This window comes from Berghia stephanieae, chromosome 8, assembly GCF_034508935.2.
Source record: "Berghia stephanieae isolate SIO BIC M18660-M18661 chromosome 8, UCSD_Bste_1.3, whole genome shotgun sequence".
NCBI classification, from domain to species: domain Eukaryota; kingdom Metazoa; phylum Mollusca; class Gastropoda; order Nudibranchia; family Aeolidiidae; genus Berghia; species Berghia stephanieae.
In genome coordinates, this window is record NC_088367.1 from 8,165,444 (window position 1) to 8,181,931 (window position 16,488).

The 16,488-nt window shown below is 32.7% G+C and overlaps 1 protein-coding gene across 3 annotated transcripts; it reads left to right on the plus strand.

Moving 5' to 3' along the window:
• Positions 1–1,184: 1,184 nt before the first annotated feature.
• LOC144977772 (uncharacterized) lies at positions 1,185–8,063 on the plus strand. Of its 3 annotated transcripts, none has more exons than XM_078923162.1 (3): positions 1,185–1,373; positions 5,544–6,443; positions 7,686–8,063. In XM_078923162.1, the coding sequence occupies exons 2-3, from the start codon at positions 5,625–5,627 to the stop codon at positions 7,938–7,940; spliced, it is 1,074 nt and encodes a 357-aa protein (XP_078779288.1). In that variant the 5' UTR covers positions 1,185–1,373; positions 5,544–5,624; the 3' UTR covers positions 7,941–8,063. The 3 variants fall into 3 exon arrangements, with proteins under 3 accessions (XP_078779288.1, XP_078779286.1, XP_078779287.1); XM_078923160.1 differs by lacking the exon at positions 1,185–1,373 and adding an exon at positions 1,506–1,721; XM_078923161.1 differs by lacking the exon at positions 1,185–1,373 and adding an exon at positions 1,506–1,656.
• The last annotated feature ends 8,425 nt before the right edge of the window (positions 8,064–16,488 follow it).

Below are 16,488 nucleotides of genomic sequence, written 5' to 3' on the forward strand. Positions count from 1 at the left end.
ATGTTATCACAGTGAGATCCCGTCGCCTAGACATTCCATGAAGTAATATTATAGATGATCCATCAAACAAGATGTCTGATGTCAACAGGAATCACCCATGTTATCACAGTGAGATACCGTCGCCTAGACATTCCATGAAGTAATATTATAGATGATCCATCAAACAAGATGTCTGATGTCAACAGGAATCACCCATGTTATCACAGTGAGATACCGTCGCCTAGACATTCCATGAAGGATTATTATAGATAATCCATCAAACAAGATGTCTGATGTCAACAGGAATCACGCATGTTGTCACAGTGAGATCCCGTCGCCTAGACATTCCATGAAGGAATATTATAGATAATACATCAAACAAGATGTCTGATGTCAACAGGAATCACCCATGTTATCACAGTGAGATCCCGTCGCCTAGGCATTCCATGAAGGGATATAGATAATCCACCAAACAAGATGTCTGATGTCAACAGGAATCACCCATGTTTTCCAAGATCTGTTTAAGCAGAAAATGTTCAGAATTAGAACATTTTGTCTTTTTCGTAGTTTAAAGACAAAACATCGATTACATCATTGAAAACATCCAATTTAAATAATTTATCTGTTTTTTTTTTATAATCGAAGAGTCTAGTGCTAAAAGTACTTACGTCACAGGAAGGCAGTTTTGCAAAAAATGGAGGTTAAAATTAGGATTAGGATAATATAAAGATATAAAATAATAATATTGTAATGTTGGGATAGGGGACTTCTATTGTATTGATCATGAACTAAATTGGTGAGTGAACTGGATTGATTATGATTTAAGTTTATCACTGATATTGGTTAAAAATCATGAAAACGTGACTTAAGTGTTTTTAGTTTACTGGGACTTCAATTTAAGATTAAGATTTGGAGTAATAGATTTATTGATTTCTTACAGTCTTGAGACAAGGCATCACAATAAAGATTTGCTTTCACTCGTAGCAATTTCGTGTTTTACTCATCATTGAATATCAAATTATCTTGTTATCGACATAACAACAACGATGTTATATGATAACAATACCATTTATTCAATTTTGGAAGAAAATGGGATTCATAACAGTAACTTGATAACCTTTGATTATCTCGATGTCCTCGTAAATCACATAATTTTCCTATTTATATTATTATTGCTATGTCATCATTGGATATAACGATAACGTTATAAAATTATTATAGTCGTGTGTAGTGATTACTCCTTTAGTTAGGGTGTATAATCCATGTCTCTAGTGGCGTGGCATGCTTACATTATAGGGTGGTGCCAGAATCAGAAGAAAATGACTTACGACATGCTATATTTAGTAAATATAAAAGAAAGAAAATAAAATTAAAGAAGAGACTTACTCAAATAAGTAAGAGGCGGTTTATATCATTTCTCAATTTGTTTTTTTTTTTAAATGCTGTAATCCATTGTAAAAAGATGGATGCGGTGCCAGGCACCAAATCAACCAATATAGCCGCGCCCCTGCATGTCTCCGTTTATAACGATTACAGTGTGGGGTCTAGTATCAACATTCACCGCGATGACACTATAATAAGTAAACATGAAGCTGGCCCTAGCTGTATTTTGGTGAAATATTGAGCAAATTTAGATACAGCTTTTAAACCAAGCAAGGAAATACAACTTCAGCTAGGGTATAGATAGCCTGCCGTCGTAATGGAATTAACATACTGTATTATTTGTAATAGTTATTCGCCACGTAAGGCCTTTTTCTCTCTACACGACAGTATGACCCAATGTCTGACTATTCGTAGCCATCGTTATGTTATAGCCTGACACTGAAACCCTAAAGGACTGGCAGTTTGACGTCATTATTTGGTTTTTGCACCGCTTATTGAGTTGTCGTTAGTAGAGCTCGTGGAAACAAGTTATTTCATTGGTTGAACTCATGAATACAACTCACGATTTCTTTTCTTTTGTGGCAAAAGACTGGCATTTTGACGTCATTTTTTGGTCAGTATCAGGCCATAACTTTACGAAGGCCACGGTCTATTCCATTTAATGCAAGTTTCTTCTCAGACACTCATTTTCCTGCAGAAATAAATATTTTAAACCATTCGTCACAGCCTGTACTCGAGTCGAATTGGGTAGTATATGGGGCTATGTGGTCTACTGGTATGACACTCGCTTTCGGATCGGAAGGTCCTGAGGTCATGAGTTCGAGCCTCGCTCGTCGCATAGTTAAGTCCTTGGAAAAGGCTCATATTATCTCATCGTACTCAGGTGTAAAATGAGTGCCTGGCCATTAACAACATTGCCTCTGTCGGAAAGAATTGTAATATCGCCTAACAGGCGTCATGTCTCGTTCTACATGTTAAATATTGCTGTTGGTTAGGGACCATTGTAAAGCGCTTTGAGCACATAATGTGAATATTGCGCTATATAAAAGCTCAAGTGTGAATCTCAAGTGTTAGCTGTAGAGGACACGAACCCCTGGTCGCATAGTTGTGAATCATTGTCAACAAGCCGGTCAATGACCATGTTCAATCTGTTGTGAGGTTTTGTTACCGGAAGAGACTCCTTTCCGCTTCCCCAACCAAGGCCGCCATGATATAATTGTTGTATCATATCATATTAACCCTGCCCTTACCAGCTGTAGGAAAATCGTCACATTCGTTACGATACAACCAACATTAGTAGTAGTCGTCGTCGTCGTCGTAGTAGTAGTAATAGTAGTAGTAGTAGTAGTAGTAGTAGTAGTAGTAGTAGTAGTAGTAGTGGTAGTAGTAGTAGTAGTATAGTAGTAGTAGTAGTAGTAGTAGTAGTAGTAGTAGTAGTAGTAGTAGTAGTAGTAGTAGTGTAGTAGTAGTAGTAGTAGTAGTAGTAGTAGTAGTAGTAGTAGTAGTAGTAGTATAGTAGTAGTAGTAGTAGTAGTAGTAGTAGTATGTAGATGTAGTCGTAGTAGTAGTAGTAGTAGTAGTAGTATAGTAGTAGTAGTAGTAGTAGTAGAAGTAGTAGTAGTAGTAGTGTGTTGTTGTGTAGTAGTAGTGTTGTAGTAGTAGTTGTAGTAGTAGTAGTAGTAGTAGTAGTAGTAGTAGTAGTAGTAGTAGTAGTAGTAGTAGCAGTAGTAGTAGTTGTAGTAGTTGTAGTAGTAGTATCAGTAGTAGTAGTTGTTGTTGTAGTAGTAGTTGTTGTAGTTGTAGTATTAGCTGTTGTAGTTGTAGTAGTAGTTGTAGTAGTAGTAGTAGTAGTAGTAGTAGTAGTAGTAGTAGTAGTAGTAGTAGTAGTAGTAGTAGTAGTAGTAGTAGTAGTAGTAGTAGTAGTAGTAGTAGTAGTAGTAGTATTTGTAGTAGTAGTAGTAGTAGTAGTAGTAGTAGTAGTAGTAGTAGTAGTAGTAGTAGTAGTAGTTGTTGTTGTTGTTGTTGTTGTAGTTGTAGTAGTAGTAGTAGTAGTAGTAGTAGTAGTAGTAGTTGTAGTAGTAGTAGTAGTAGTAGTAGTAGTAGTAGTAGTAGTAGTAGTAGTAGTAGTTGTAGTAGTAGTAGTTGTTGTTGTTGTAGTAGTAGTAGTAGTAGTAGTAGTAGTAGTAGTAGTAGTAGTAGTAGTAGTAGATGTTGTTGTTGTTGTAGTAGTAGTAGTTGTAGTAGTAGTAGTAGTAGTAGTAGTAGTAGTAGTAGTAGTAGTAGTAGTAGTAGTAGTAGTAGTAGTAGTTGTTGTTGTTGTTTTTGTAGTAGTAGTAGTAGTAGTAGTAGTAGTAGTAGTTGTTGTTGTTGTTGTTGTTTTTGTTGTAGTAGTAGTATTACGGTAGTGGTTATGCCATGAAATCTTACTCCAAAACCATTACGGTATCTCTTATGCACGGTAGCGGACATGCCTACTGTTACGAAAAATTCGTAAAATTACGAAAATTTTGTCTCATCTGTAAGTCACTAAAACTCATTGAAAATGAAAGTTGATGCCAGACTACATCATTTAAAGTATTCTGAAGTGTTATTTAATCCTTTTGAGGGAAATTGTTGATTTTCAGGTTAACTATAGCGCCTACAATTTTTATGTCCTAAAAATCAGGAATTTTTAGTTTTTCCAAAAAGCAGGTCAGCGGTAGTTTTGTTTTTAAAAGTATTTACGGCACTTGTAATACATTAAGGTCATATCATCGCCAATAAAAAGGAAGAAAATGGGATAGTAAAAAGTTCTAGAATTACAATTAAAGCATCCAAGAATAAGGCAGACAAAGGGGAATTGGTTCAAATAGGGAACAGATGTAGGTTCCAAGAGCACACTATCAGTGTACTTAGTTTGAGATCACCTAAAAGTCTCACCCAGACACAAGCACAGGTCCCAACTAAGAGGAATGCACTCAAAGATTAAATTTTTACAATTCATATATAATACATAAACAAAACACAATACGGTGCATAACAGAGAGATGGTTTACAAGGAAAAAACTATCATCTCCCGAAATTAACTATACATTTTACTGTTTCCCTGCTAGCAAGGGTATCCGGCCAGGGCAGGACAAAAACAAGTAATCTCATTCCAAGACAAAGACAGAAAGCAAGTTGTAAAACAGACATAGGGGGATAGAAGACACAGTAAGTGCCTCCCTGCCCACTATGGGAGGTTTGGAACCCCATCCAGACATAGGGGAGAGAAGACACAGTAAGTACCTCCCTACCCGCTATGGGAGGGTCTGCAGTTTGTGTTTTTGAGTCTCATCTGGTCTTGTCGATCTCAACAAGGTAAAGAGAACATCAAAAGGAAATGGTCACCTCAGAAGATTAGACTGTTGAGCTTGGGCATTGCCTTCCTCACTCCCCTTCCCCCTCTCCTAACCGAACAATCCCCAACTCACTCACTCACCCACTCAATCTTCTCTTGCCCTGCTGGCACTTGAGGCGATGCAAAGGATCTACACCTGGTCCTGTCAGCAGTTATTCTTGGGGACATCTCGAGGGAAGTCCTCTCTGCTTTAGCAGGTCCCTCTCTACGGTACGTCTCCAAGTCTCCTTGGGGCGGCCTCGCTTCCTCTTTTCTTGGGGTGTCCATCGCAGAGCATTCCTTATCAGTGTTTCATCAGGTCTACGACAGACATGCCCAAACCATTGCCATCTTCTCTTTTTAATAAGACTCCCCAGAGACTCCACTTCAGCTCTCGCTCTCAAGTCCTCATTTGAGATTGTGTTTGGCCAGAATATCTTGAAGATTCGTCTCAAACATTTGTTTTGGAATACTTCAAGTTTCTGGATGATACTCTCTGTGATCTTCCAATATTCTGATCCATAGAGCAAAACGCTCAAGACATTGCTTTTTAAAATCGTTTATAATAGATGGCGTTACCTTTTCTACTCTTATAAGAAACTCACAACATTGCCATCCGTAAGTATGACGGACCAACTCACAAAACATTGCAACTTTTATTAGAAATGGCAACATCACGTGTTTAATTGTTACAACTATTTGATATTGGTTTGTCAGACGCAATGACAAGAAATGGCTGAGCGGATTGTCTTCGGTTGTTGACAATTTGTTGTCTTTCCTGTAAATATCATCTATGCTTTTGTATTTATTTCTCTTTTTTCAGCTTACAGTCATTATTATGATTAGTTGAAATCGTATTTAGACGAAGCGATCTCAGTTTATCCCTGAGAAAATATCACAAGACATGAATATGAATATGAATATGAACTCTTCCGATGTCAATTTTGTGAAATATCCATCATTTAGGCGTGGACTTATCAGTAATGAGGACTTCAGCATCATCAACAATGCAAATGCTTGTATTATGCTCTTGGTGTGCTCGGTGGGCGCTGTCGCCAATGCTATCAATCTCAAGACATTTATCTCCATGGGCCTTAAAGACGGTTTCACAGTCTCTCTCTTCGGACTCGCTCTGTCCGATTTCGGATTCACATTTGTTGGATGTATCCTAAGCCTTTCAAATATCGTACAGTTTTTAGAGGACCGACATGTAATACAGGGTTTGCCAATACAACCCAAGTATGTCATCGGTATGTTTGCTGCCTACGTAGGTTTTATATTTTACCCAGTAACGTGTATGACGACAACATTTATGGCAATTGCACGATGCATGTGTGTCGCCATGCCGTTCAAATTCAAAGATTATTTCACAAGGACTAAATCGATTATTGCTCTCGTTGCATTCAATCTGATTGCTATAGCTACCTATGCTCCTGTCATTTCTCAAACGGGTACACAACGGAAGTACGACCCGTCAGTCAACAGAACTCGTGTTGTGTTGTGGATGTCAGACAAAAGATCTGAAATCAAGAATAAAACAGCCATTTTTCATTTCGCTGTTCTTACCTTCGCTTCTTCCATCATTGTGGCCGTTTGCATCGTCATCATGGCCAGAAGCCTCAAAGAATCCGTTAGATTCAGAAATACTTCAACGACTGGGACAGATACTGGAGGTGACGTCACGAAAGAAAATAAGGACAAATTATCTGGAAAGGAGTTGCAGGTAACATTTATTATTACTATTATTATTATTATTATTATTATTATTATTATTATTATTATTATTATTATTATTATTATTATTATTATTATTATATTATTATTACTATTATTATTATTATTATTATTATTATTATTATTATTATTATTATTATTATTATTATTATTATTATTATTATTATTATTATTATTATTGTTATTTTTATTATTATCATCATCATTATGATATGATAATCAAAATATTATTATTATTATTATTATTATTATTATTATTATTATTATTATTATTATTATTATTATTATTATTATTATTATTATAATAATAATAATAATAATAATAATAATAATAATAATAATAATAATAATAATAATCATCATCATCATAATAATAATAATAATAATAATAATAATAATAATAATAATAATAATAATAATAATAATAATAATAATGATAATAATAATAATAATAATAATAATAATAATAATAATAATAATAATAATAATAATAATAATAATAATAATAATAATAATAATAATAATAATAATAATAAAAACATGGAATTAGTGACCTTCAAACGTGCTCGGACAAACATACTTGTTTTATAAACAATAACCTGAATGAAATCGACATCTCTCTGATCATTGTTATTGGTTTTTTTATACCGCCAAATGGGTGACTAGTTATCAAGATTTTCTCGATCATATTATAAACGTTTAAGATTACACATCCAGTTTCTTGTGTTGGTTCTATTAATCAAGTGGTAGAACATTGGGTATTTTACTTAGACACATCCCATGTGTAGTTTGCTATGTTGACCAATCACTGTCATTGTTTACATTATGGCGACTGTCCGAGAGGTGTGGTTATGTTTCCTTCCACCAGGTGTCAATTGGGTTCAACAATCGTGACGTCACTTCCCTCGTAATGACGCATAGTAACTTAATAACTGGTTCTAAACTATCGGAACAATAGCGCTTTCCCTTATGAAATACTTCTCCGACGAGCATAAAAGTTTATCCAGAGGAGAAAAACCATTATAAACCTGATTATGTTTTGACTTTTGTACATTCTGATCACATGACATGTGAAAAAGTTCTAGCCAGCATGAAGATTAAAATGTACCGATTTTCTTTGTTTGGAACCAAGCTGCTCGTTGCTGGGCAGACCTGACATCAGACTAGAGAATCCTAATGCATTTTGAATCATTATGTCATGTATTTTACTTTCACCTATTTATACTTTCAGGTCCTGAGACAAGTGATCGTAATTAGCACCATCTACACAGCTACCATGGCACCTAACATAGTTGTCGTTATCTACAGATTGACAGATGCCGACTTCGATGTCCGTAAAAGGCTACACAATTTAACATTCGTTGTCGGGACGTGGGTTACCATACTAGAACAAATCAACTCGGCGTCAACGTTTCTTGTTTATTACACATACAATTCTAAGTTTCGATCTCTTTGTTTTCCTTGTTTGGCAAAATCTACAGAGTGATTTACCTAATATAGTAAAAAATCAACTCGACAAAACAACAAAGTCGTCATATTCAGTTTCTGGTTAACAGGATTTACTGTAGATACAGCATTAAACTCGATCAATTTCTTGATATGAAAAAAAGTCAAGCATGCTCTTGGATGTTGGTTATGGTAAAGAAAACCCAAGTCATAATCCCATATGCAACTCTATGGTGTTGACTTTATCGATATTTCTAGCGATCCAGCCAATATCGATCTTATTAACGATTTATCAATCTATCTATATTTTATCTATTCATTCATTTATCTATCAATATAGTAATCTATCTATCCATCTCTCTGTCTCTCCATCAAAACTTCTATCAATCTATTCATCAATCTAATTATTTACACATATCTCTCTATCTATCTATCTATCTATCTATCTATCTATATATCTATCTATCTATCTATCTATCTATCTATCTATATATCTATCTATCTATCTATCTATCTATCTATCCATCTATATTTCTGCTCATCGTTCTAGCTTTGTATCTGTCTCACCATTATCTATTCACCTTTCTATTCATCCATCTATCCATCGATCCATTTATAAATAGACCAATCATTCTATCTATTTGGTTTGAGTAGGGTTAGTTTGACTCACGACATGCACAAGTTCGCCACAATCATGGTGCCTATACATTTAATTATAATAATATGACTTTGATCACCATGCCGATATTCTTTTCGTGACCTGTTGCTACCGGTACGATGGTGACCAATTAGGAAGCAGACACTGTGTAAAATAAACACCTGAAAAAGTGTGTATGAAACAGTGACAAACAAACCAAGAAAGGAATATACAAGAGAAAAAAATTCATCTAAAAAATCAGTCGACCTCGACTGGGGAACGAACCTCAGACCTCCTAATTACCGGTCAGACGTGCTACCATTACACCACGAAGTCAGACCTGCCTACTAGAAAACCTCAAAATTCGTTGTTTTTTTTTTTGTTTTTTTTTGTTTTTTTTGTTTTTTTGTTTTGTTTTTTTTTTTGGAGATGAAAATTGTAGTGGCCATAGTTAGCTTTACAGATCAACAATTTTCCCTCCCAATGATTAGACATCACTCCAGAATCATTATAGGGAATGAGATTAGCGGAAGAGTAGCGTCCCTTGATTGGACGTCACCGGCGGAAAAGTTATTAGAAAGAGAACGTCATGTTGGTTGTGCGCATGCGTCTCTAGTCCTCGCTTCCGGAGACACTTCACCGAAAGCGAGGACGAGAGAGACGCATGCGCAAAACCATGTTGACGTTCTCTCTGTAAGGTGACGTCCAATTAAGGGACGCTACTCTTCCGCTAATCTCATTCCCTATATAATTATCCACTAACATCAACTTTTATTTTCAAAAAGTTTTAATGACTCAGAAATGTTCATGAAGTTAAGAAATTGGAGTCAACATTTCGTAATTCTATGAATTTATCGTTGTACTTGTACAAGCAGGTTTGACAAAGGTTACCCAATGGTTGGGACGATTTAAATGTCCAAATCCTCCTGAAGAGCACGCGTGTTACGCTGTGAACCCTGGTTTGCAGCACACATAAATAGTTCGAAGTTGGCGTCACTGATGTCTTTGTCATTGTTTTTTGCCATCCGCGTTTATGAGTAATGCTCACTGAACTGTATCAACACGACTATAAACATTCATGGATACACACAGTTTTGTGTGTTGGTTCGTTATACTTCCGGATGGCAATGTTGTGAGTTTCTTAGCCAAGCGCATAGTATCTATTACAAACATTGAACACGAGAGGACGAGGACAAAGACATTAGAGTAACTCCAGTTTATCAAAGTGACAAAATTCAATCAGAGAGCAGGCACTGGTGTAAGATAAAGACATGAAGACGTGTATGAGGCAGTGCCAGACAAAACAAGAATGAAACAAAAACAAGAAGTAAAAAAAAATCATCCCGCAAAACTCCCAGTCGAGGGAGAGTAGAAAACGGTAGGGGCTGCCTGAAGCCGGTGATCGTGAAAATACTAACGAAAGAGTGAAAATGGAGAGGCTTCGTATGGGAGCAATACAGACAATGGACGTTTCGGGTACAAACCCTTGGTCAGCACAACAATACACAAATATACGTGGAAAACAAATATTTTATTACTTGATACTCTATCATCTGGCACCTGCAGATACATTCCTTATTTTAATTCACGAAGAAGCATCTACGGGCACAACGTTTCGAATCAGAAGAAGTGATTTTCTTATTCAAAGCAATAAAGACCCGTCTAAGGAGATGGGTGTCCTTGGGTAGACAAGACAGCCGAGGCAATCCAGTCGTATGGTTAACCCTCTCCGTACTAACCATAGGACAATCGTCCCATTCGTTACGATACAACCAGCACTTTTATCATTCAGATTTCTTTTGTAAATCACACAATTTAAAGACAAATGTTTTATTATAGCTATAAAACCGTGACACTGTGTTGTAGAGTTCATTTTACTGTGATCAATATTATGCATAGAATGTATTTGTTGCTTTTATCTTTGAGTAAGAAAAAAACTATTTTTGTGTTAGGTGGGTGTGAAATTTTGGGGAAAATTTTGAAAATGGGTGGTAAGGAAATGGTTAAGAGGCTATGTGGTCTTGTGGTATGACACTCGCTTTCAGATCGGAAGGTCTTGGGTTCGAGCCTCGCTCGGCGCATAGTTGAGTTCTTTAAAAAAGCTTTTTACTCACATTCTCTCACCGCAATCAGGTGTAAAATGAGCACCTGGCCGTTAACACCGTTGTCTTTGTCCGAAAAAAATTGTAATACCGCCTAACAGGCGTCATTTCCCGTCCTAAGTGTTAAGTGTTGCTGTTGGCAAGGGAGCCCATGTAAAGCGCTTTGAGCACATAAAGTGGATATTGCGCTATATAAAAGCTCAATTTAAATTTAAGAGTCAATATCTATCAATACATATTTCTAACTGCCTATCAATCTATCTAACAATGCATATCTATATTTATATATCTGTCTATATTTATCTATTTATCTATAGATAGTATGCGCTTGGCTTAGAAGTTCACAACATTGCCATCCGGAAGTATAACGGACAAACACACAAAACTTTGTGTAACCATGATCGTTTATAGTCTGGTTGATAAAGTTTAGTGAGAATTACTCATAAACGCGGATGACAAAAAAAAACAACAATAACAAAGTGCTGAGTGACGTCAACTTCGAACTATCTATAGGGGGCGAATAATGTGGGTATTACAATATGATGCATCGCACCAGGGCGAACGGTGCCATACACACAGGTAGAATGAAAAATCGAGAACGTTGTTGTTGATAAAGATAAAGACGATGTTTAGTAGATGGGCGATTGAAGAAAACGATGCAGAAGTAGGATAATAGGGCAACGGTAGAAAACACGTAGAGTAAAAATATTTTTAAAAATTGAGCTTTTATATAGCGCAATATCCACTTAACGTGCTCAAAGCGCTTTACAAGGGGTCCCTGGTCAACAGCAACATTTAAAATGTAGGACGAGACATGACAGGCGATATTACAATTTTTCGGACAAAGACAACGCTGTTAACGGCCAGGTACTCATTTTACACCTGAGTACGGTGAGAGAATGTGAGTAAAGAGTCTTTTCCAAGGACTCAACTATGCGCCGAGCGAGGCTCGAACCCAGGACCTTCCGATCCGAAAGCGAGTGTCATACCACAAGACCACATAGCCCAACAGAGTAGAAGTTTACACCAATTTTACAGCAGTATGAATAATAGTAGCATGTACGGTAGGTCGACTGCAAAATATAATATTTAAATTATATATATATATATAATATATATATATATATATATATATATATATATATATATATATATATATATATATATCTGGTCACATTAAATTTTATAAACATAATATAATACATGTAATTGTAATTAGTATTCCAACATAGATGGAGTGTCTCCACATGTGTCAATCAAACCATAAACAAATGGAAATATAGAAAGAAATATAAACAAAAGTAGTACGTTAAAACATGAATACTACTCATATGACATGACAGTAAACATCCATTAAATGATAGACTAATGCCTTTACATGAAATATGGATGGAACATATGGAATGATAACAGATTATTAAATGCAATGAATACAAGTATATAACATGAAATATGGATGGAACATATGGAATGATAACAGATTATTAAATGCAATGAATACAAGTATATATCATGAAATACGGATGGAACATTTGGAATGATAACAGATTATTAAATGCAATTAATACAAGTATATATCATGAAATATGGATGGAACATATGGAATGATAACAGATTATTAAATGCAATGAATACAAGTATATAACATGAAATACGGATGGAACATATGGAATGATAACAGATTATTAAATGCAATGAATACAAGTATATATCATGAAATACGGATGGAACATATGGAATGATAACAGATTATTAAATGCAATGAATACAAGTATATAACATGAAATATGGATGGAACATATGGAATGATAACAGATTATTAAATGCAATGAATACAAGTATATAACATGAAATATGGATGGAACATATGGAATGATAACAGATTATTAAATGCAATGAATACAAGTATATATCATGAAATATGGATGGAACATATGGAATGATAACAGATTATTAAATGCAATGAATACAAGTATATAACATGAAATACGGATGGAACATATGGAATGATAACAGATTATTAAATGCAATGAATACAAGTATATAACATGAAATATGGATGGAACATATGGAAGGATAACAGATTATTAAATGCAATGAATACAAGTATATATCATGAAATATGGATGGAACATATGGAAGGATAACAGATTATTAAATGCAATGAATACAAGTATATATCATGAAATATGGATGGAACATATGGAATGATAACAGATTATTAAATGCAATGAATACAAGTATATATCATGAAATACGGATGGAACATATGGAATGATAACAGATTATTAAATGCAATGAATACAAGTATATATCATGAAATATGGATGGAACATATGGAATGATAACAGATTATTAAATGCAATGAATACAAGTATATATCATGAAATACGGATGGAACATATGGAATGATAACAGATTATTAAATGCAATGAATACAAGTATATATCATGAAATATGGATGGAACATGGAATGATAACAGATTATTAAATGCAATGAATACAAGTATATATCATGAAATATGGATGGAACATATGGAATGATAACAGATTATTAAATGCAATGAATACAAGTATATATCATGAAATATGGATGGAACATATGGAATGATAGATTATTAAATACAATGAATACAAGTATATAACATGAAATACGGATGGAACATATGGAATGATAACAGATTATTAAATGCAATGAATACAAGTATATAACATGAAATACGGATGGAACATATGGAATGATAACAGATTATTAAATGCAATGAATACAAGTATATAACATGAAATACGGATGGAACATATGGAATGATAACAGATTATTAAATGCAATGAATACAAGTATATAACATGAAATACGGATGGAACATATGGAATGATAACAGATTATTAAATGCAATGAATACAAGTATATAACATGAAATACGGATGGAACATATGGAATGATAACAGATTATTAAATGCAATGAATACAAGTATATAACATGAAATATGGATGGAACATATGGAATGATAACAGATTATTAAATGCAATGAATACAAGTATATAACATGAAATATGGATGGAACATATGGAATGATAGATTATTAAATACAATGAATACAAGTATATAACATGAAATACGGATGGAACATATGGAATGATAACAGATTATTAAATGCAATGAATACAAGTATATAACATGAAATACGGATGGAACATATGGAATGATAACAGATTATTAAATGCAATGAATACAAATATATAACATGAAATATGGATGGAACATATGGAATGATAACAGATTATTAAATGCAATGAATACAAGTATATAACATGAAATACGGATGGAACATATGAAATGATAACAGATTATTAAATGCAATGAATACAAGTATATAACATGAAATACGGATGGAACATATGGAATGATAACAGATTATTAAATGCAATGAATAAAAGTATATAACATGAAATAGGGATGGAACATATGGAATGATAACAGATTATTAAATGCAATGAATACAAGTATATAACATGAAATATGGATGGAACATATGGAATGATAAAGATTATTAAATCAATGAATACAAGTTATACATGAAATACGGATGGAACATATGGAATGATAACAGATTATTAAATGCAATGAATACAAGTATATAACATGAAATACGGATGGAACATATGGAATGATAACAGATTATTAAATGCAATGAATACAAGTATATAACATGAAATACGGATGGAACATATGGAATGATAACAGATTATTAAATGCAATGAATACAAGTATATAAATGAAATACGGATGGAACATATGGAATGATAACAGATTATTAAATGCAAATGAATACAAGTATATAACATGAAATACGGATGAGAACATATGGAATGATAACAGATTATTAAATGCAATGAATACAAGTATATAACATGAAATAGGATGGAACATATGGAATGATAACAGATTATTAAATGCAATGAATACAAGTATATAACATGAAATATGGATGGAACATATGGAATGATAAGATTATTAAATGCAATGAATACAAGTATATAACATGAAATACGATGGAACATATGAATGATAACAGATTATTAAATGCAATGAATACAAGTATATAACATGAAATACGGATGGAACATATGGAATGATAACAGATTATTAAATGCAATGAATACAATATATACCATGAAATACGGATGGAACATATGGAAGGATAACAGATTATTAAATGCAATGAATACAAGTATATAACATGAAATATGGATGGAACATATGGAATGATAACAGATTATTAAATGCAATGAATACAAGTATATAACATGAAATACGGATGGAACATATGGAATGATAACAGATTATTAAATGCAATGAATACAAGTATATAACATGAAATACGGATAGAACATATGGAATGATAACAGATTATTAAATGCAATGAATACAAGTATATAACATGAAATACGGATGGAACATATGGAATGATAACAGATTATTAAATGCAATGAATACAAGTATATAACATGAAATATGGATGGAACATATGGAATGATAACAGATTATTAAATGCAATGAATACAAGTATATAACATGAAATATGGATGGAACATATGGAATGATAACAGATTATTAAGCGCTTAGAGTCTGGTGTCTCGGAGTTATAGCGCTATATAAGTTTTCAGCATAATTATTATTATTATTATGAAATACGGATGGAACATATGGAATGATAGATTATTAAATGCAATGAATACAAGTATATAACATGAAATATGGATGGAATATATGGAATGATAACAGATTATTAAATGCAATGAATACAAGTATATAACATGAATAAACAATTATAAATCAAACAGTATACAAAATATGACATATGATAAATTATCAATAAACAATAAGAAAAGAGAAATAAATTAAATAAACAAATATCTGATCGAGACAGATACTAAAAATCAATATACAGAATACGTGAACATAGATAACATATTAAATAGAATAATATACATGAATAGAGAACAGAAAACTTAACAATACAAATACAGAATATATATGAAACATATAAATAAAATAATACATGATATGGAGAAAGGAATAACAATATTAAATGAATACAAGTAATACAAAAAGACATAGATAAAGTTAATCATTACATATAAATGTACTATGAAACATATAATCATAATAATTCATAAGGTGACATAATTAATTATAAGCAATACAATATAAATGAGAACATATGAAAATATAAACATGACAATACAGAAATAGGTGAAAAGAAATACAATATAACAATACAATAATAATGATAAGAATAAATAATTAAATCAAACATATAAATCATACATAATGAACAATATTAAACATATAAATCATAAATGAGACAAATATACAATATTAATGAGAATACATATAAAAATAAGACTAAAACATATAATGCAATATAAATTATAACAAAGGAAACATATGAATATAACATTATAAATATACAATATGAAGATGACTAGATGTATATAATGCAATGAAATAACAATATGGAATGAGAACAGATTAATCATGAACAAAAAAAAAAAAAACAAAAAAAAAAGTATACAAAGATGATGAATAAACAATTATAATCAATACAAGTTATATCATAGTGAATATAATAAATATTATCATATCAAATAACAGAAATAGAGACAGAAACATATTAATCAATCAAAATAACATAATAGATGACAGAATGTAAGATTTTAAATCATAAAATAAAAATAGAAACTATGAATAACAATTATAATGCATAAAAATAACAATGTGAAATATGATACGTATTAAATCAATATACAATAATACAGAAATCGATGAACAAGAATATACATT

Coding starts and splice junctions, on each gene's coding strand:
- LOC144977772 (XM_078923162.1), top strand. CDS start 5,625: ATGAATATGAATATGAATATGAACTCTTCCGATGTCAATTTTGTGAAA. Junction 6,444..7,685: donor TATCTGGAAAGGAGTTGCAG/GTAACATTTATT, acceptor TTATACTTTCAG/GTCCTGAGACAAGTGATCGT.